General features: G+C 40.4%; 1 protein-coding gene across 1 annotated transcript; it reads right to left on the bottom strand.

Annotated features, from left to right (window-relative positions):
* Positions 1 to 1,761: 1,761 nt before the first annotated feature.
* Positions 1,762 to 21,064, bottom strand: LOC129836139 (opsin-3-like). The gene is made up of 4 exons (XM_055901967.1): positions 20,455 to 21,064; positions 15,237 to 15,556; positions 6,831 to 7,082; positions 1,762 to 3,600 (listed from the first exon to the last, which is right to left on the bottom strand). The coding sequence occupies exons 1-4, from the start codon at positions 20,771 to 20,773 to the stop codon at positions 3,331 to 3,333; spliced, it is 1,161 nt and encodes a 386-aa protein (XP_055757942.1). The 5' UTR covers positions 20,774 to 21,064; the 3' UTR covers positions 1,762 to 3,330.
* Positions 21,065 to 21,978: the final 914 nt, after the last annotated feature.

The raw sequence follows: 21,978 nt of genomic DNA, 5'->3' as shown, positions 1-21,978 counted from the left end.
GGTCTAGTACTGTATGTATAAATTCCACGTCAGTCGCATGAAACATTTGCAAATAGACCTGAAAACGCGTGGAATACGCTCCAAAATGTTGTGTAGTTCGACAATAACACAGAAATTTTGCCAAGGCAGAGATGAGTGGATGAAACAGAGATGCGCGTGGACAGCAGTGTACACATCAATTCAGGTTACAAGACTTGCGTAGGCCTAATGACTGACAAATGTCATTCATAGCACTTTTTGGTGCTTTGTAACTGATGTCTCTGCATTCATCAAATGGCACTGTATGGATGACAGAATTATTTTAAGGGAGGAGTAGTCTAATAGTTCGATTAGTAGCTGCCCACTGGGCACAGACGTCAGTTCAATGCCTAGTTTTGATTTACATTTGGTTGAGTTGTCAACTAACCTGAATTCAGCATGAAATCAACAAATGTCACCATGTCATTGGATTTAGGTAAAACGTTTGGTGAAAAAGAGACTATATTCCCTTATGTTGATTACTTTTTTCATATCCAAACAGTATTCCACGTTGAACTTCATCACTTCTAGGGCTCCTGAGTGGCGCAGCTGTCTGAGGCACTGCATCTTAATGCTAGAGATGTCACTACAGATTCTGGTTCAATTCCAGGCTGAATCACAACTGATTGGGAATCCCATAGGGTGGCGCACAGTGTTAGAGTTTGGTGGGGTTAGGCCGTTGTTGTCAATAAGAATTTCTGTTTAATTAAGGATTAGCCCCCTTTTTTCAATTTTCGCCTAAAATGACATACCCAAATCTAACTGCCTGCAGCTCAGGACCTAAGGCAAGGATATACATATTCCTGGTACCATTTGAAAGGAAACACTTTCAAGTTCATGGAAATGTGAAAGGAATGTAGTAGAATATAACACAATATATCTGGTAAAAGATAATACAAAGAAAGAAACAATCGTTCTGTTGTATTTTTTTTGTACCTTCATCTTTGAAATGCAAAATAAAGGCCATAATGTATTATTCCAGCCCAGGTGCAATTTAGATGTTGGCCCCTAGATGGCATCAGTGTATGTGCAACGTTTTAGACTGATCCAATGAACCATTGAATTTATGTTCAAACTTTTGTATCAAGACTGCCCAAATGTGCCCATTTGTTCATTAATAACTTTTCATGTTCAAAATTGTGTACTCTCCTCAAACAATAGCATGGTATTATTTCACTTTAATAGCTACTGTAAATTGGACAGTGCAGTTAGATTAACCAGAATTTAAGCTTTCTGCCAATATCAGATATGTCTATGTCCTGGGAAACTTTCTTGTTACTTACAACCTCATGCTAATCGCATTAGCTCAACCGTCCCGTGGAAGGCACGAAGAATTAACTGACTTGCTTGGTTTAATAAAAAAACAGTTGTGGATTCAACCAGTTTTTGCCCAGTGGGTGAGGTCCTGGACACTGACTGTAGGCCTCACGTAGCCTATTATAATATTAACTAATATTAAGTGTTTCTCTCTGTAGAATTATAGACCAAATGTTGATTTTGTCTCTGGAACAGCATCTTGAGAGAACGCGAATGCGCACTTAGGGGCAGTGTGTAGTCTAAACGTTCCATTTCTTTCAGGGACATACTGTAAAGGATGAAAGCATTTCATTTTCAACCACATAAAATATGCATGCAAAATCGGTCAAACTGATGTCATTTGGAAATTTTGCACGGAAAATCACCCTGGTCCCTTGCTCTATGAGAGAAGCAGAAATGAAAGAGAAACTTTACAGACATCAACTATATTGTTGATGATGCAGTGATCGGTTTATGACATTATTCTGGTGAGCGAGGCTTTATTTAGTATGCTAGACGAGCATCGAGTAATGACAGAAGACAACATGCACGTATCTAATTACAGACAAGTTGACTAACAAATAGCCTAACAAACGTCGGAAGTCATAATCTGATTTTTTTTTACCGCAACCCCTGTCAAAAAATCGTTCTGCCGTCCCTGGGTAACATGCACAGGTAGCCTACATTAACCTGTTGAAGTAATTGTTTGACAATCAGTTGAAAACTTAATGACTGGTTGTGTTTATGCCACATTAAAAGGTAGGCTAATACATTTTAAAAGTTAAACAACAAATCTGGACTATTAGGCCCATAGAGATCCTATTAAATGAATAGGGATTATATATGTATTCTATGAATAGGTCCATAGAGATCCTATTAAATGAATAGGGATTATATATGTAATTCTATGAATAGGTCCATAGAGATCCTATTAAATGAATAGGGATTATATATGTAATACTATGAATAGGTCCATAGAGATCCTATTAAATGAATATGGATTATATATGTAATTCTATGAATAGGTCCATAGAGATCCTATTAAATGAATAGGGATTATATATGTAATTCTATGAATAAGCCCATAGAGATCCTATTAAATGAATAGGGATTATATATGTAATTCTATGAATAGGCCCATAGAGATCCTATTTAAATGAATAGGGATTATATATGTAATTCTATGAATAGGCCCCTAGAGATCCTATTAAATGAATAGGGATTATATATGTAATACTATGAATAGGCCATAGAGATCCTATTAAATGAATATGGATTATATATGTATTCTATGAATAGGCCCATAAAAAAAAGAATGAAGTGCGTGCACACATACAGGAAGTCCCCGCACCGGGAAGAAATGAAATCCACTTTCACCCCAGAATATAGGATATATTTAATGTATCTGGACGTGACAAAGGCAGGGAGAGTGTTGTGCAGAATTTGCTGCTGCAATATTGTAAGGCTTTTCCCTATAAGTTCATGAAGCCCAATAGTGCTGCCAACCAGGGAAATAGTAATAATCAACATCACTTTCTCCATTAACACTGCTGGCCTCCGTTATGACGCAGGAGGTACTGTTTAAAAACACTCAGCTCAGCATCAGACTATGCCAAAGACAGTTCAAGACAAGAGAAATAGGTCACAACCTCACAGCTACATCATTCGGTTACCACAACTGATGGATAAATGGTGGAATGGAGTGTTTCACAGCGTTCACGGTGAGACAGTCTGAATACAGGACAATGAACACTTCCAGGGAAGGGTTTGTTCCTTCTGATGCACAGTGAAAAAGGGTTGGGAATAAGTCTCTACGGTTTATAGTGATGGATCTTGAAAAGGCTTAAAAGAGTAACAATAGTCTTGTGTCAGAAGGGTGTTTTGGATCTTCTGGGTTCTGTGTTTCATGAGAATAAGTTCTGAGGTTTACAGAGGAACAGGTGATATGAGGTGATTAGTCAGTTCCCATGGTGACATGGGCGTAGCACGATGTACTACAGTACCCATAATGCTCGGTCACAGCGGCCGCACCTGGATGCCCTCTGACGACATACCGCCGCTCTTGGAGGTGGTGTCCAGGTGGTGCACGTCATTGCTGGCGATGATGAAGACAATGGAGGAGGAGCTGAAGGTCACCCTCTTCTTTGGTCGTTCCCCGCCTCTTCGGTGGGACATGACGATTGGGCGAATAGGCCGCTCGATGCTCCGGGCCAGGGGGCGGTCCTTGATGCTGCTCTGAATCCACGAGAGCTGGGAGCACAGCAGCTGCAGCAAGCAGCGCCGGAACTGCCAGAGGGACAGGAGGAGGAGAAGAGAGAGAGGAACTCAGTCAGGGTCTCAATTTAATGTTGAGACTTAGAAAAGTAGAATACACAAGGTGTAATTTCGAAATTTGGTTGTGCACCAGCAGTTTTCCTCGTTACGTCAGTCACTGACAGTCACTCAATTAGCCTATGTTAGCTAAACATTTTTAGATTGCTAGGTACGTTAGTCTAGCGGCTGTACATATCTGCTCATAATTCCATGGCGTTATTTGATATTATTTTATAGTATGAAGAATACAATTGAATAAAGCTGAATAAAATAGTCTCCAAATGATCTGAGGGAGTGCGCACATGCAGCTAATCTGTGCTGAGCTGTTAACAAAGAAATAGGTACTCCTATTTGCTTAATTTAGAGTTACTAATGTAAATTTAGTTGCTCTACAAACGTTGGTCTCTATGTTTTAGATTTGTAATACATTGTAAGGCTGCATGATGAGATTCTAATGATGATTTGAAAAAAGTTACTTGAATGGCATGAGATCTGCCTTGTTTTTTGAGCAGGCTGTACACACTCCAATAGTCTCTCATTCACAATTTGACAAGCACTTGATAAATCCTCGAATTTCACGGCAGCATTCCTTTGGGGCCGTAATGCACCCTTAAAAAATCAATGCCTTTTGCGGCCCGGAGTGCTGCGTTGTGCCCTTCTCCCTGAGTGTTCTGTGCAATCGGAAGCCCTCTCACTCACATGGCTCTCTGTCACGTGATCGGATCTTTCTCACAGGCTACAAATGAAGACAGACACACCGGGGACAAAACCTCGAGCGTCCTTCTTCATAAGGCTAGGTCCCTTTTTTCTCCACCTCCTGTCTGAATGACGTACCCAAAGTAAACTGCCTGTTACTCAGGCCCTGAATCCAGGATATGCATATAATTGGTACCATTGGAAAGAAAACACTTTGAAGTTTGTAGAAATGTTACAAATAATGTAGGAGAGTATAACACAATAGATATGGTAGGAGAAAATCCAAAGAAAAACCAATCACAATTTTTAGGGGGAGAGAGACCATGCTCATACACTGGAAAGAATAGGAAAATAATTAAATCTAGCTCCCAGTATGCAATTCCTATGGCTTCCACTGGGTGTCAGCACTCAATGTTCAAGGTTTCAGGCTTGTTTCTTCCAAAATGAGTAAGAATAATGAGTTTTACTACAGGGACACAGACTTGGAAATTTGTGTATGCGCACGCGATGAAGAGGACACGCACCTGCTAATATCGTTTTCCTATTGTACATACTTCTTTAAGTATGAAATATTATAGTTTAATTACATTTTAGGGTATCTGACGATTAAATAGAAATGTATTTTGACTTGTTAAAACAAAGTTTAGGGGTAGATTTTCGGATTCCTATCTTGGAATGTAGAACGAGTGAATTACTCAAATCGATGGCGCCAACTAAACTGACTTTTTGGGATATAAAGAAGGATTTTATCTAACAAAACGACACTACATGTTATAGCTGGGACCCTTTGGATGACAAATCAGAGGAAGATTTTCAAAAAGTAAGTGAATATTTAATAGCTATTTGTGAAATTATGAAACCTGTGCCGGTGGAAAAAATATTTTGATATGGGGCGCCGTCCTCAAACAACCGCATGGCATGCTTTCGCTGTAAAGCCTACTGTAAATCGGACAGCGCAGTTAGATCAACAAGAATTAAAGCTTTCAACCGATATAAGACATGTATGTACATAAATGTTTAATATCCATCATTTTGATGATTATTTATTTGAATTGCGCGCCCTCCAGTTTCACTGGAAGTTGTCCCACTAGCGGGACACTTAACCCGAAAGAGGATTTATCCAATTTCGAGGTGCATATTGGAAGAACTGTCCACATTTACTTTTTGTCAGCCAACAAGATGAGTAGGCCTAACAAACAGCAAAAGCACTAACCTATGTCAATCTACTATCCCCCATAGAACAAAAGTCGACCTATTCTATTCTGTACAATAAATAAATATTCCAAACACAGTCTGGGACAGATGTGGGATGCAATAGATCACAAATGAATACAACCACTAGCATCCCAAAAACGTTTTTATGCAATGTGGCTGACGCAACAGATCAGAACGTTTAGCTTAAAATGTTGATAAACTATTAGGCTATTTCTTCACATTATAAGTGCAGCAATGCGCACATGGTAGTAGGCTATAACCGGAAAACACTATATCAAAAGTGACCGCCAATGCAATTATCCATGTAATGTTTTAATTATAAAGCGGCATTTTTATGGTGAAATTATCCTCCCCAAAGTTGAAACTCACACGCTGCTGTTAGGCTCAACACCCCTCGTAAAGCAGATTCATGTTATTAATTTTAAGAAGTTATTTGGCCACTTACGTTGTGATACAAACATTATTAAAACATATAGGCCTATAGGCTAGGTGTGCGACTATGATTCGAACAAGTCGTAAAAAAAGGGGTGAGAGTGACTAACAAAATCAATGGGGCGTGTGCCCTGCGTGTCAGTCAGTAATTCGGCATTCAAGGTTTAAATAGTTGGCTAGAGTAAGGCTGTTGCTGTGACCGTATTACCACCACACCGGCGGTCACGAGTCATGAAGGCAATCAAATTCCACATGACTGTTTAGTCATTGGTAACTAGGCTTCTCCAAGCTCTGATGCTGCTAATGGTCATTATTAGCCTACCAAACTTGTTAACTGCCTGGTACTCAGCACTCTCACCCAGATATCATATGAACATGGCATAAATCATGGCATAATTTATTAAATCTACAAAGTTTTCTCTCTGAACCAAGGCAAAATGTATAGAATTGCAGGGAATTTGCTTTAAATCAGCTAAATGTTATCGCTGCCCATGTCAAAATGAGTAGAATTGCATGAAATGTGTTTTTAAAACTGCAAAAATGTCTCTCCACCCCATGGCATAATTAATTGGCTTTAAAACTGAAACAATTTTTGTACGCCCCATGGCAAAATGTGTAGAATGGCAGGAAAATGACTTTAAAACTGTAACATTATTCTCTCCACTGTCAAGAGGGGGGCAGCTTAAATGTTTTGCCCACTAGGTGGGGGCGCGCCTAACCAAATCTCACTTAGGGCACAATGAGGTCTGAAAACAACAGGCAAACCTTCATTTTGAAGTGTGATTTTCCCTTAAATTTGAAAAAGGGCTTGTTTCAATGCATTTCCTCTATCCGTATAGGTGTGTCAGGGGTCCCCTCACCTTTCTGCTCATGGTCATGTAGATGAGAGGGTTATAGGTCGTGCTGGATTTAGCGAAGAAGGAGGGGATGATGGCGATGGCGGGGGTGACCATGCTCTTCCTGCCAAAGGCTTCCATCATGGACACCACGGCATATGGTGTCCAGCACACCAGGAAACAGGAAATCATCAGCAAGAACATGACAGCCACCTTCTTCTCATAGCGCAGGATCTTAATGATCTGCACTGTCTGAAGGTCCTGGATGGAGCGGAGCTGTAGGGAATGACAACAGGAAAGAATCTCATCACTTACCAACATTGTCTCCTTAGAATATGTCAACAAATTGGGACATACTGTATAACCATTGCAGTTATATGTCCCTTCCACTGACATATTAGTTATAAACTGAGTATACAAAAAGATTAACAACACCTGCTCTTTCCGTGACATAGACCAGTGATCAACAACCAGTGGTCCCTTTCACAGTCAAAAAGCAAATTGAGATCTACCGCTCAGATTATTTTTTAAACATTTAATTTATTTCACCTTTATTTAACCAGGTAGACCAGTTGAGAACAAGTTCTCATTTACAACTGTGACCTGGCCAAGATAAAGCAAAGCAGTGAGACACAAACAACAACACAGAGTTACACATTGAATAAACAAACGTACAGTCAATAACACATTAGAAAATATCGATATACAGTGTGCGAATGAGGTAAGATTATGGATATGACTTAAAACATGACTTAAACAATGTAAAATTAACCTAATAAAAATAAAGGTTCTGTAGGAATGATGTACCACCCTGCATCCCACTGCTGGCTTGCCTCTGAAGTTAACCAGGGTTGGTCCTGGATGGGAGACCAGATGCTGCTGGAAGTGGTGTTGGATTGCCAGTAGGAGGCACTCTATCATCAGGTCTAAAAAAATATCCCAATCCCCCAAGGCAGTGATTGGGGACATTGCCCTGTGTAGGGTGCTGTCTTTTGGATGGGATGTTAAATGGGTGACCTGACTCTCTGTGGTCACTAAAGATCCCATGGCACTTATCGTAAGAGTAGGGGTGTTAAACCCGGTGTCCTGGCTAAATTATCATTCTGACCCTCATACCATCATGGCCACCTAATAATACCCAGCTTCCAATTGGCTCATTCATCCCCCTTCCTCTCCCTTGTAACTATTCCCCAGGTTGTTGCTGAGAATGTGTTCTCAGTCAACTTACCTAGTAAAATAAGGGTGAAAAGGTGTTTGGGCAGTAGAACCATTATTACAGCATATTGGCTATATCCCTCTCCTGACAATATTGTTATTCTCAGACCATATTAAATTTAAAAACTTGAGCTTTGATAACAAAATAAATCAGTTGGTGTAGCACTTGCGAGGCAATGCGGACCATAAATTGAAATAATTCAAATTGTTTTTTTACTGGACTGATGCTTTCTGCATCTGATGGTCATGATGCTTTCAAGACAACTGGGAAATCAGAAAAGAACCGAAGTTAAATCATGAAGTCAGTGATCTTCAGGTCGGAAAGTCTAGAAAGATGCTCGAGTTTCCAAATTGGAATTCTGAGTTGGATAAACGTTCATAACGATTTTAACCAGTTAGATGTCGTTTTTTTTTAACAAGTTCCCAGTTGTCTTGAACGCACTTAAGTCGGAAGCTGGAGATTTTCGAGTTCCCAGTTATTTTGAACACGGCAATAGTCTCAGTGGAGGGAGGGTCCGCATCTCACGGTCCCTGCTCTCTCCTTCCTTTCTACCAGTGAGACTGACCAGAGAGAGTGGACCGTCTTCCACCTGATGGTGAAACTCGAGTCGCACCTTATCTGCCTCAGTCATGCACAAATTCATGTTGTTCCTATGACCAGAGAATGTGAAATATTCCTTGATATTCAAGTAGACAAGGCGAGCTGCTAATAATAATAAAAATGCAGGCCTATCGATACACTTGGCTCCTCATTCATTGCAGGCGCAGCACAAGTCGAAGTAAGGAAAAGCATGTTTCATGTTATGTAATAGTGTTGAATAAAAACAGTGTTGACAATGCTGAATAAAAACTTAAACATGAACTCACTCATAAAAACAGCAGCTCTTTTCTGTATTCTTTGACAGTCTCTCTGTGGTCATGGTTTTAAACGTGATTAAATCTGACGTAGGATAGTATCAAACGGTGCTGTGGCCAGGGGTCGTGGAAGCTCTGTCCGAATGGTGATTTGACAGAGCAGACATGGTAATAGACAGAGCAGACATTACTGAGTCACCACTAAATGGCAATGGTCAGAAAATGTCTAAGAATGTCTATAGAATGTTGTAATATACTATAGAATACTAAAGTAAATACACTAAGTATTAGCCGCAAAGAAGCACTGTAGTAAATATCACAGTTATGTCTGCAAAAACACTACACTTATTTAACTTCAGTATTTCATTTGCATATACCCTGCCCATTCCCCTCCCCCATGTCGCAATTTGTGCTAATCCTTTCTGCCCGCTCCTGTCGGCAATGGAAAAACAAACACAAACAACATCTTCAACCACCTACCCACAATCACACAGCACCATGCCCTCCCAGTATCCTGAAGAGCAAGTTTCCATCCCCTATTTTGTTTTATTTCTAATAAAGACATGATATCCCTAAAATGACATTTGTAGGCTACCTCCTCATTTTGACATTGTTTGGTTGAGTTTCCTTTGTTTGTCACACGTCCTTGTTGATTGTAAGAATCAACCGACCTTTAATTTACGCCCTTTATTTAAATGAATCATGCAGATGTATCTGTTGATTTAGGCTGTCTTTGTTTATATTTTCCGGTCAGCTTTTCAGTTTGCCAATTGATTTGAATTTGATGTAGGTATTGGAAGTCGGCCTTGTTGTTACTTGATAGCTTGTATTTTTGTCTTTGTTGTGTATACTGTATTGTCTTACCGGTATGTAGGCCTAGGCACACACTAAAACGTTTAATCTGAACTGAATATCTGAGTCTCAGGTGGGCATAACAGAACATTGACCTTTGGTTATGCATCAGCATGGGCATAGAGAATCTGTGCAGACCAGACAGGGAGAGCAGAGATTCCTGAGTCACCACTAATGGTCTGAATGGCAATGGTCAGAAAATGTCTAAACGGATTGAAACTGCTCTATCGTCTTGGTAGACCAATTAAACGAGTCAGTCAGTCAGTCACTCCTTACTACCCTAAATAATTGTTAATCAATTATGGACCACGAACTGACTTGGCCCCATTTCCTGACATTGATAGTCATGGAAACTTTGATTGGAGCATAATTTATGAAGAGTTCTCACATAACAGTCTTTTAAAGCTCGCCAAAGTGTTTCTCTTGAGAAGGATACAATACTCCAGAGCTTGCACATATAGAAACCTCTCTTTGATGGTCTTACGAAGCCCAGTAGTAATCAGCATTCTCTAAGACTGCAGTTCACTGAGGTTTCCCTATAATGTTGAGTCAGAGGGTCATGCTGAGTTTCTCAAGGGTTCTCAGAGCACTCTCAACAAACATGGGCAGGGGAAGGGCAGATCTTTAGTGGTTGAGGGAAGCCTTGATGTCTTGGGGACCTGGGACTGTTTATTTAAAAATAAATTTAAAAAACACCTTTATTTAACCAGGTAAACTAGTTGAGAACAAGTTCTCATTTACAACTGCGACCTGGCCAAGATAAAGCAAAGCAGTGCGACATAGAGTTACACATGGAATAAACAAGCGTACAGTCAGTAACGCAATAGAAAAAAAGAAAGTCTATATACAGTGTGTGCAAATAGCGTGAGGAAGTAAGGCAATAAATAGGCCGTAGTAGTGAAGTATTTTCAATTTAGCAGATTAACACTGGAGTGATAAATGAGCAGATGATGATGTGCAAGTAGAGATAGTGGTGTGCAAAAGAGCAGAAAAGTAAATAAAAACAATATGGGGATGAGGTAGGTAGATTGGGTGGGCTAATTACAGATGGACTATGTACAGCTGCAGCGATCGGTGCTGTGCAGAAAGTAATGGCTTACTTCCTTAAATGTTGTAAATACTTAAAGAAGCAAAGACAGCCACAGTGGAGGCAGCGGTGCCAAGCCGTTGCACAGATACCGCTAAACCAGCTAGGCCAGCAGCATACCACCCTGCATACCACTGCTGGCTTGCTTCTGAAGCTAAGCAGGGTTGGTCCTGGTCAGCAGCATACCACCCTGCATACCACTGCTGGCTTGCTTCTGAAGCTAAGCAGGGTTGGTCCTGGTCAGTCCCTGGATGGGAGACCAGATGCTGCTGGAAGTGGTGTTGGAGGGCCAGTAGGAGGCACTCTTTCCTCTGGTCTAAAAAATATCCCAATGCCCCAGAGCAGTGATTGGGGCCACTGCCCTGTGTAGGGTGCCGTCTTTCGGATGGGATGTTAAGCGGGTGTCCTGACTCTCTGAGGTCATTAAAGATCCCATGGCACTTATCGTAAGAGTAGGGGTGTTAACCCCGGTGTCCTGGCTAAATTCCCAATCTGGCCCTCAAATCATCATGGTCACCTAATAATCCCCAGCTTCCAATTGGCTCATTCATCCCCCTCCTCTCCCCTGTAACTATTCCCCAGGTCGTTGCTGCAAATGAGAACGTGTTCTCAGTCAACTTACCTGGTAAAATAAATAAAAATAAAATAAATAAATAAAAAACATCTGGGTGAATTGACTACACCCACATTAGTTTCTTTTACTTTAGAGTAAACTGTACAATACTGTAGAATACTATACTACACACTGTAGTATCCCTCTATCATGTGTAGTACTTACTATAGAATGTTGTAATATACTGTAGAATACTGTTCTATATTAAATACTAGAGTATTATCCGCAAAAAAAGTACTGTAGTAAATACTACAGTAATGTCCGCAAAAACGCTACAGTCCGCAAAACACTACACTTTTTTAACTACAGTATTTAATTTGCATATACCGTGCCCATTCCCCTCCCTATGTGGCAATTTGTGCCACCCATGAGTGAGAAATATACATTCCAAGTATAGACCATATATTGTGTTCCCTACAGGTTTGAGAACTGTGTGTAATTCTCTCTGCCCGCTCCTGTTGGAAGATGGAAACACAATCAACATCCTCAACCAACTATCCACAATCACAAAGCACCACACTCTCCAAGTGACCTGAAGAGCAAGTTTCCATCCCATATTTTTTAAATTTCTAATAAATATTTAATATATATTAAATCCCACTCCCAACTCAAACCCTTACCCTAAACCGGGTCCGTATCTGATTCCCAACCCTACCCCCTAAACCTTACCCTAAACCGGGCTCTTATCCCCTCCCCCCTCCTTTTTTATTTGTCTTCTTTATTTTTCTTCTTTACATTTAATTATCCAATGAAGCTTGTTTTAATTAAAATCAAGTAGCAGAAGACAAAAGGACAACGCCAACATCCCTCCCCCTTGCCAAACCTCACCCTCGACTGGATAGACACACTGAGAAGAGCGGTAGAAAAGAGCAGAAGCCCTGAGCTCTCCCTACAAGCCTACACGTCTCTTTACTTACTCTACTTCAGGTTATAGAAAAGAGCAGAAGCCCTGAGCTCTCCCTACAAGCCTACACGTCTCTTTACTTACTTTACTACAGGTTATAGAAAAGAGCAGAAGCCCTGAGCTCTCCCTACAAGCCTACAAGTCTCTTTACTTACTCTACTACAGGTTATAGAAAAGAGCAGAAGCCCTGAGCTCTCCCTACAAGCCTACAAGTCTCTTTACTTACTTTACTACAGGTTATAGAAAAGAGCAGAAGCCCTGAGCTCTCCCTACAAGCCTACAAGTCTCTTTACTTACTCTACTACAGGTTATAGAAAAGAGCAGAAGCCCTGAGCTCTCCCTACAAGCCTACACGTCTCTTTACTTACTCTACTACAGGTTATAGAAAAGAGCAGAAGCCTTGAGCTCTCCCTACAAGCCTACACGTCTCTTCACTTACTTTACTACAGGTTATAGAAAAGAGCAGAAGCCCTGAGCTCTCCCTACAAGCCTACACGTCTCTTTACTTACTCTACTACAGGTTATAGAAAAGAGCAGAAGCCCTGAGCTCTCCCTACAAGCCTACACGTCTCTTTACTTACTCTACTACAGGTTATAGAAAAGAGCAGAAGCCCTGAGCTCTCCCTACAAGCCTACACGTCTCTTTACTTACTTTACTACAGGTTATAGAAAAGAGCAGAAGCCCTGAGCTCTCCCTACAAGCCTACACGTCTCTTTACTTACTTTACTACAGGTTGTAGAAAAGAGCAGAAGCCCTGAGCTCTCCCTACAAGCCTACACGTCTCTTTACTTACTTTACTACAGGTTATAGAAAAGAGCAGAAGCTCTGAGCTCTCCGTTCAGACCCCAGTCTTACCTACAGGTTATGGAAAAATGTGCTTTTTTAGTATTTCTCCAGTAGGTTTCCTGAAGCAGAAAGCCTCCACTTCTATGTCAAAGATAATGAAACAATAACAATTTAATAAATACTACAGTAATGTCACAAAAACAATACAAAAATACTACATTATACTACAGTCCACAAAAAAACTACAGAAAATACTACAGTATATGACAATCTGCAAAAACACGACATTAATTACTATAGTATATACTATAGTTATGTTACTACAGTATTTATACTATAGTTAACTGTAAATACTACAGTATACTACAGTAAATACTACTGTAAATACTACAGTATACTACAGTAAATACTACAGTAAGTACTAGTGTTTTAGCTGACTTTAGTCCGCAGAAACACTACAGTGAATACTATAGTAATTTATACCATAGTATACTATAGTATTTTATCAGATTAGTTTATGCACACACAAGCACGCAAACACACGCATGCACGCACACACACAAGCATGTGTGAAAACGCGCAGAGCCCCCCACACCATACTATACTCTCCATAGTAACCGTGCGGTCCACTGCTGAGTGAACCCACTTTAACCCCTATTATCCTCACAGGTAACCCTCTATGCAGGGTGGTAAAGTGGTACATCAGGATGATTTGAAGCACTTAAGAGTGAGGAAGGAGGAAGGAAGAATGGAGGAAATGTAGATACATTTGGAAAGGTAAGTGAAAGATAAAAGGAAAAAGATCAAGTGGTGGTCATTCCCTGTGATAATGGAACAAAAATGTCCATGAAAGTTTGTACTTCGCAAAGAAAATGCAGGTTGGCATTTATTGTCATGAATCTTGCCCTGGACGCAGCACTGCAGAGTGGTCACTATCTGGCACTGCCACAAAGTAATAACATCTGATTTTAAACCTTGCTCTAACCTTAACCCTAACCTTAACCACACTGCTAACTCTACTGCCTAAATCTAAACTTAAATTAAGACCAAAAAGGTCATTTTTGTTTTCATGATTTTTTACGACATAGCAAATTTTGACTTTGCAGCTGGCCCATCTAGCGGAAATCACTAAGTTCTGCCTCCAGCGCAAGAGCCATGACAATTTATCAACCTGCATAGAAAATGTCCTCAGGAGGAAAGGTTTTTCTATATCCTGTATTAGGCATTAGCGTCTATGATTAGTTTGGTTCTGTTCAGTTCACTTTATCGGCCTTACTTGGTCAGATTTTTTCAATTGTATTTATTTATTTACTCTTGAGCTCTTTAAAGGCCCCGTGCAGTCAAAAACGTGATTTCCGCTGTTTTATATATATTTCCACACTATGAGGTTAATAATACTGTGAAATTGTGGAAATGATGATAATGCCCTTTTAGCGTAAGCGCTGTTTGAAAAGACTTTTGTCCTGCGTGGTGACGTCACCAGGTGGCAAATTAGTTAAAGGTCCATTGCAGCCGTTTTTATCTCAATATCAAATCATTTCTGGGTAACAATTAAGTACTTTACTGTGATTGTTTTCAATTAAAGTGGTCAAAAAGAAACAAAACAAAATTCTTAGCAAATAGCAATTTCTCAAGCAAAAATGTTGCTAAGACTATCTGGGAGTGGTCTGAGTGGGGAGGGGGAAAACTGAAAACTGGCTGTTATTGGCAGAGGTTTGGAACTCTCATTCTGTCAAAAACAAGTTTTCCCTTGTTATATCTATATGTATTTCCACACTATGAGGTTAATAATACTGTGAAATTGTGGAAATGATGATAATGCCCTTTTAGCATAAGAGCAGTTTGAAAAGACCGCCTGTAATTTCAGCCTGTTTTGGTGGGATGGAGATTTGGCCTGGCTGGTGACATCACCAGGTGGTAAATTAGTTAATAGACCAACAAAACAATCACAAGGTACATAATTGCTACCCAGAAATGATTTGATATTGAGATAAAAATGGCTGCATTGGACCTTTACGTTAAAAGACGATCGACATAAACCACACTGACATAAACATGAAGCAACAGAAGAAAATGGAAGGGAGAGACGAGCGACACTGTCTCGTCCTTCTTCTTACCATTCGCACCGTGTAGAGAATGTTCATATAGCAGTAAATCATAATGCCCACAGGGACAAAGAAGCAGGCCAGGAGAAAGAGGAGAATGAAGGAGGCGTCGATAGGGTCCTTGGATGTCCAGTCCAGGGAGCAGCCTAACTGGTGGATCTCCAGAGTGTAGCGGTTCCAACCCAGGAGAGGGGCCCCTGTCCAGGCCAGGGAGTAGAGCCAGATGTGGGTGATGCACCTCCAGGCCCAGGGGAAGTCCACCACCTGAGCATAGACCACCCGGATGTAGCGCTCGTAGGCCAGAGCTGAGAGACTCATGATGGACACGATGCCTGGAAGGGAGGGAGATGAGTGATGATGCTGAGTAATGACTTCCGAATCTGGGTTATGCAATATCTATATGTAGGTCCTGATTAGTACTGCAATTGGTTATTACAGTTATTACTCAGTCCTCATCAATATTTTCCCAATGTATAATCAGTAATCATAAATATCCTCTTAGCAAGAGAAGTAATAGGAGAGGTGTCCTGTTGTTTGTGCACTTGATTCTGTCAACACGCAGAACCGCATCATTTCGATCAAATCACACATTCCACCTTTAACAATTTCCGTAAAACATAAAACCAAGTGTTGCAGCACAGGTGTGTTGCAATATCAGGGGAGATGTCCAAGCACAGAGTGTCACTGCACACTGCAACACAACTAACACATAACATGTCTGTACAGATCAAACTGACAGGACCACACTGCATGTGTACAATGGGTGTAACAGGTGCAGGATGTCCTGAGATAGCCTTCCAAATTTAGACTGTTGAAGAATGTGACAGTTGCTTCACATGCTGTAGTAGATTAACGTGGTATCAATACTCTGTGCCATTCCTCTCTTTCTGAGGGGCTTTAGTGTGCCTGTATGCTAATCATCATTCATTGTTATATTAACCAGCGTCTTCTTCAGTGTCTCTGCAAAATTGTACTATAGTGAGCTGCAATGCGGGCATCAAAGTCAAATTACCACCCCCATCCATCCTACAAGAGTGAACCGTTTATTTTTGGAGGCAACAAATAACATGTAATGTAAATAAATAAAAAAGTAAATCGTTTACAATATATGAAGACATTGGACAGCTGAGAAAAGTCCCCCATATAAGTATATTGGACAATATTGCACTTAGCCTACAGTAGGTTACATGTGCCTGAGAGAGATACTGGGAAAGAGAGAGCGAGAAAGAGCGAGAGAGAAAGAGGGAGCGAGAGAGTGAGAGAGCGCAGAGGGCGTGAAGGTTGCACTAACCACCTCATTAGCAGACCTCTTCATTAATAAGTGATGATTCCTATAATAAATAGGGAGGAGACAGTTATGTGATTGCACAATTATTTATCTTGCTCGCCCTAAGCCCTCAATGACGATAATTATATAGCTGAAATGGGTCGGGAAAAAAGAACCTGAACTGTATGGATAGACATTTTATCATCTATTCACTGCATTTTTTATATAATTTTTTAAAACATTTTTTTTATCAACCTTTTTATTATCGATATCAATAATTCCCCATAGGATTCAACGGAGTAACAACTCAACATTAGGAAAGTGTTCTTAATGTTTCGTACACTCAGTGTAATAAGATGAGTATTGTGGTGGCAACATCATGTTATGGGTGTGCTTGTTACCGCCAGGCACTAAAGGATCAAAAGAAATATGAGATGAGCAAATGACAGGCAAAATGTTTTAGGAAAACCTAAAACTTTATTTTATTTTCAGCAGAACAATTACACACCAGAATGGCTTTCCAAGAGGTGTTGAGTATTCAAATTTACTAAGCTTGAATAAGCGCCAAACCCAGATTCGTCCGTCGGACTGCCAGATAGTGTAGCGTGATTTATCAGTCCAGAAATCATTTCATGAAGCTCCCGACGAACAGTTATTCTGCTGACATTGCTTCCAGAGGCAGTTTGGAACTCGGTAGTGAGTGTTACAACTGAGGACAGACAATTTTTATGTGCAGCACCCGGCGGTCCGGTTTGGTGAGCTTGTGTGGCCTACCACTTTGCGGCTGAGCCGTTGTTGCTCCTAGACGTTTCCACTTCACAATAACAGCAGTTACAGTTACTGCCAAAGTTTGTCTATGTAGATTGCATGACTGTGTGCTCGGTTTTATACACCTGTCAGCAACGTGTGTGGCTGAAATAGCCGAATCCACTAATTTCAAGGGGTGTCCACATACTTTTGTATATATAGTGTATTTAACATGCACTAAAGACGCAATCAGCAATTTAAATCAACCCCTGGAATTGATACAAACATTCTTGAACATACTGTACTTATGTCATAGTCTACCCATGAAATGAATATACAGTTGAAGTTTACATATAGTTAGGTTGTAGTCATTAAAACTCATTTTTCAACCACTCCACAAATTTCTTGTTAACAAACTATAGTTTTGGCAAGTCGGTTAGGACATCTACTTTGTGCATGACACAAGTAATTTTTCCAACAATTGTTAACAGACAGATTATTTCACATGTAATTCACTGTATCACAATTCCAGTGGGTCAGAAGTTTGCATACACTAAGTTGACTGTGCTTTAAACAGCTTAGAAAATTCCAAAAAAGTATGTAATGGCTGTAGAAGCTTCTGATAGGCTAATTGACATAATTTGAGTCAATTGGAGGTGTACCTGTGGATGTATTGCAAGGCCTACCTTCAAACTCAGTGCCTCTTTGCTTGACATCATGGGAAAATCAAAAGAAATCAGCCAAGACCTCAGAACAAAAATTGTAGACCTCCACAAGTCTGGTTCATCCTTGGGAGCAATTTCCAAACGCCTGAAGGTACCAAGTTCATCTGTACAAACAATAGTACGCAAGTATAAACACCATGGGACCACGTAGCCGTCATACCGTTTAGGAAGGAGACGCGTTCTGTCTCCTAGAGATGAACGTACTTTGGTGCGAAAAGTGCAAATCAGTCCCAGAACAACAGCAAAGGACCTTGTGAAGATGCTGGAGGAAACAGGTACAAAAGTATCTATATACACAGTAAAACGAGTCCTATATCGTCATAACCTGAAAGGCTGCTCAGCAAGTGAAGAAACCACTGCTCCAAAACTGCCATAAAAAAGCCAGACTACGGTTTGCAACTGCACATGGGGACAAAGATTGTACTTTTTGGAGAAATGTACTCTGGTCTGATGAAACAAAAATAGAACTGTTTGGCCATAAGGACCATCGTTGCTGTTTTCAACTCTCTAGAGACCGCAGGAGCGGTAGAGATACTCTTAATGATCGGCTATGAAAAGCCAACTGACATTTACTCCTGATTATTATTTGACCATGCTGGTCATTTATGAACATTTGAACATCTTGGCATCATGTTCTGTTATAATCTCCACCCGGCACAGCCAGAAGAGGACTGGCCACCCCTCATAGCCTGGTTCCTCTCTAGGTTTCTTCCTAGGTTTTGGCCTTTCTAGGGAGTTTTTCCTAGCCGCCGTGCTTCTACACCTACATTGCTTGCTGTTTGGGGTTTTAGGCTGGGTTTCTGTACAGCACTTCGAGATATTAGCTGATGTACGAAGGGCTATATAAAATAAATTTGATTTGATTTGATTTGGAGGAAAAAGGGGGAGGCTTGCAAGCCGAAGAACACTATCCCAAACATGAAGCACGGGGGTGGCAGCATCATGTTGTCGGGGTGCTTTGCTGCAGGAGGGACTAGTGCACTTCACAAAATAGATGGCATCATGAGGCTGGAATATTATGTGGATATACTAAAGCAACATCTCAAGACATCAGTCAGGAAGTTAAAGCTTGGTTGCAAATAGGTCTTCCAAATGGACAATGACCCCAAGCATACTTCCAAAGTTGTGGGAAAATGGCTTAAGGACAGCAAAGTCAAGGTATTGGACTGGCCATCACAAAGCCCTGACCTCAATCCTATAGAAAATTTGTGGGCAGAACTGAAAAAGTGTGTGCGAGCAAGGAGGCCTACAAATCTGACTCAGTCACAGATCGGGAGGCAGACACAGATTGGGATATAATTACACAGGTATTTCCGAGGTGTCCTTGACATGAACCAGCTTCATCCCCATAGCGGAAATGGCATTCATAAACATCCACAACCATATAAAGACTGGTTTCATAAATAAATAGGGAGAAAGTGCTCTAAACAGTTCTTCCTTGGAATAAGATGCGTAGTAAATGTCCCGTGTAACATTCGAAATAGTATATACAAGGATCACAGAGTTCTGAAAATGTAATACCTCGTGCTTCTACACCTGCATTGCTTGCTGTTTGGGGTTTTAGGCTGGGTTTCTGTACAGCACTTTGAGATATTAGCTGATGTAAGAAGGGCTATATAAATACATTTGATTTGATTTTAGTTACACCAGCTCTGTCAGAAGGAATGGGCCAAAATTCACCCAATTTATTGTGGGAAGCTTGTGGAAGGCCACCCAAAACGATTGACCCAAGTTAAACTATTTAAAGGCAATGCTACCAAATAGTAATTGAGTGTATGTAAACTTCTGACCCACTGGGAATGTGATGAAAGAAATAAAAACTCAAATAAATCATTCTCTCTACTATTATTCTGACATTTCATTTTCTTAAAATAAAGTGGTGATCCAAACTGACCTAAAACAACGAATTTATACTAGGATTAAATGCCGGGAATTGCGAAAAACTGAGTTTAAATGTATTTGGCTAAATTGTATGTAAACTTCCGAATTCAACTGTATGTACAATGATTACAGTGTAGAAAACTAGCCACTTGTCAGAATATTCCATATTTTCCAGTGTGTAAAAGGGGAGGCAGACACAGATCGGGATATAATTACACAGGTATTTCCGAGGTGTCCTTGACATGAACCAGCTTCATCCCCATAGCGGAAAAATGGCATTCCTAAACATCCACAACCATATAAAGACTGGTTTCATAAATAAATAGGGAGAAAGTGGGCTAAACGGTTCTTCCTTGGAATAAGATGCGTAGTAAATGTCCCGTGTAACATTCGAAATAGACTATACAAGGATCACAGAGTTCTGAAAATGTAATACCCCCAAAGACTAATCTGAAATACACAAACATGGAACACAAATTAAATGAAAAGGCTGCCACAAAACATATTGGATTAGGCCTATTTAAATAAGTAAACATCTTTTTTAATTTAATTTTAGATTAATGTGTGAATCTAGGTAAGACACCCAAAGCACAGAAGCTCAGATACTGACCGAATAAGCTGTTGCTGAATCCGTCCCAGACGCATGTTGCCGCGTTCCAGTCCCATCCGCCTTTGATGCACGAAACAAACGTAAAGTTAATTCCAATGACAGACACCAACAAGTCACTTATACTTATGTTTACTATTAACAAATTTGTGGGCGTCCGGAGTCTCTTGAATCTGTAGTACAGCATGATGACAATAATATTGTTGCAAAATCCGAAGAGTCCAATTGTTCCGATAGCAAAGGCAAGGAGTTTGTAAGTACCAACCGCAAATATATATTCTTCTGTATTCCTTCCAGTTCTAGTGAAATTCGCAGGATTCATTGCTTGAATAACATTGTGCTGCGCGCCTTGACCTGTCTAGTGTGGTGAGGAGGGAAGATCCGCGCCGCAGTTGGATTACTGATGCTGATCTAAACGAGTTAAACCTGCGACATCTCATTGGAGAAATTAGGGCTGTTCTCCTGAGGATGGTTGGCTATCTCAAATGTATTTCTCAAGCAGTTAGATCTCCCGCAGTCGTCATCCGTCACGTTAATTAGTTGACAGCCACTGTAGACCTACTGTACTTCCTGACTGGTAAAGTTAGCTTACCCGCAATGACGCACGCAGTACAAACAGTGCATGCGACTACTGTGTGTTGCCACATCGTTTCATAAAACTTTGCCTTTTCGTCTCACAAACATGTTGATAAGTGCATGAGGTTTGCTTGAATAGCCTAGAACTCCCTGATAGTAATTTCAGAAATCAATGTGAGTGTCATCATAACAGCAAACCACAAGATGCACATTCATTATCTTCAGTCAAGGGAAATTTAAGGGCTGTACAAATTGCCATGGTCAGCGGATGTCCTACTGAATGCAAGTTCAGGAGGTTATCAATCATTTAAAAAAAAAAATCTGATCTGTTGGATGGAAGCCAGTCCATTCATATTATTAGGCTAGAAGCTTGAAGGTGGCTTGCTTTTCAGTCTTGCTGTGCTTTCAGACATGTTGAAGACTTTCCTCCATCCTTGTGACCCACAGTTTTTTTTCAAAAAAACCTAGGTGTTCTAAAGATTGTTATGGTGCCTGCTTTTAGGTACACTTTTATTTATTTATTTCCCCTTTATTTAACCAGGTAGGCCAGTTGAGAACAAGTTCTCATTTACAACTGCGACCTGGCCAAGATAAAGCAAAGCAGTGCGACACAAACAACAACACAGAGTTACACATAAACAAACGTACGGGCAACAACAGAAAATAAAAATAAAATAGAAAAATCTATATACAGTGTGTGCAAATGTGAAGAGTAGGGAGGTAAGGCAATAAATAATTACAATGTAGCATTAATACTGGAGTGATAGATGTGCAGATGATGATGTGCAAGTAGAGATACTGGGGTGCAAAAGAGCAAGAGGGTAAGTAATAATATGGGGATGAGGTAGTTGGGTGTGCTATTTACAGATTGGCTGTGTACAGGTACAGTACGCTGCTCAGACAGCTGATGCTTAAAGTTGGAGAGGGAGATATAAGACGACACTTGTCCAT

This window comes from Salvelinus fontinalis, chromosome 37 (assembly GCF_029448725.1).
Source record: "Salvelinus fontinalis isolate EN_2023a chromosome 37, ASM2944872v1, whole genome shotgun sequence".
Classification (NCBI taxonomy): Eukaryota; Metazoa; Chordata; class Actinopteri; order Salmoniformes; family Salmonidae; genus Salvelinus; species Salvelinus fontinalis.
This window is presented reverse-complemented; position numbering and strand designations above follow the sequence as displayed.

Excerpts from the sequence above, each read along its gene's own strand:
- LOC129836139 (XM_055901967.1), bottom strand. The coding sequence starts at position 20,773 with ATGAATCCTGCGAATTTCACTAGAACTGGAAGGAATACAGAAGAATAT. Across the intron at positions 7,083-15,236 it reads TTCTCTACACGGTGCGAATG|CTCCGCTCCATCCAGGACCT; the intron begins GTAAGAAGAAGG and ends CATTCCCTACAG. Across the intron at positions 3,601-6,830 it reads ACATGACCATGAGCAGAAAG|TTCCGGCGCTGCTTGCTGCA; the intron begins GTGAGGGGACCC and ends TCCCTCTGGCAG.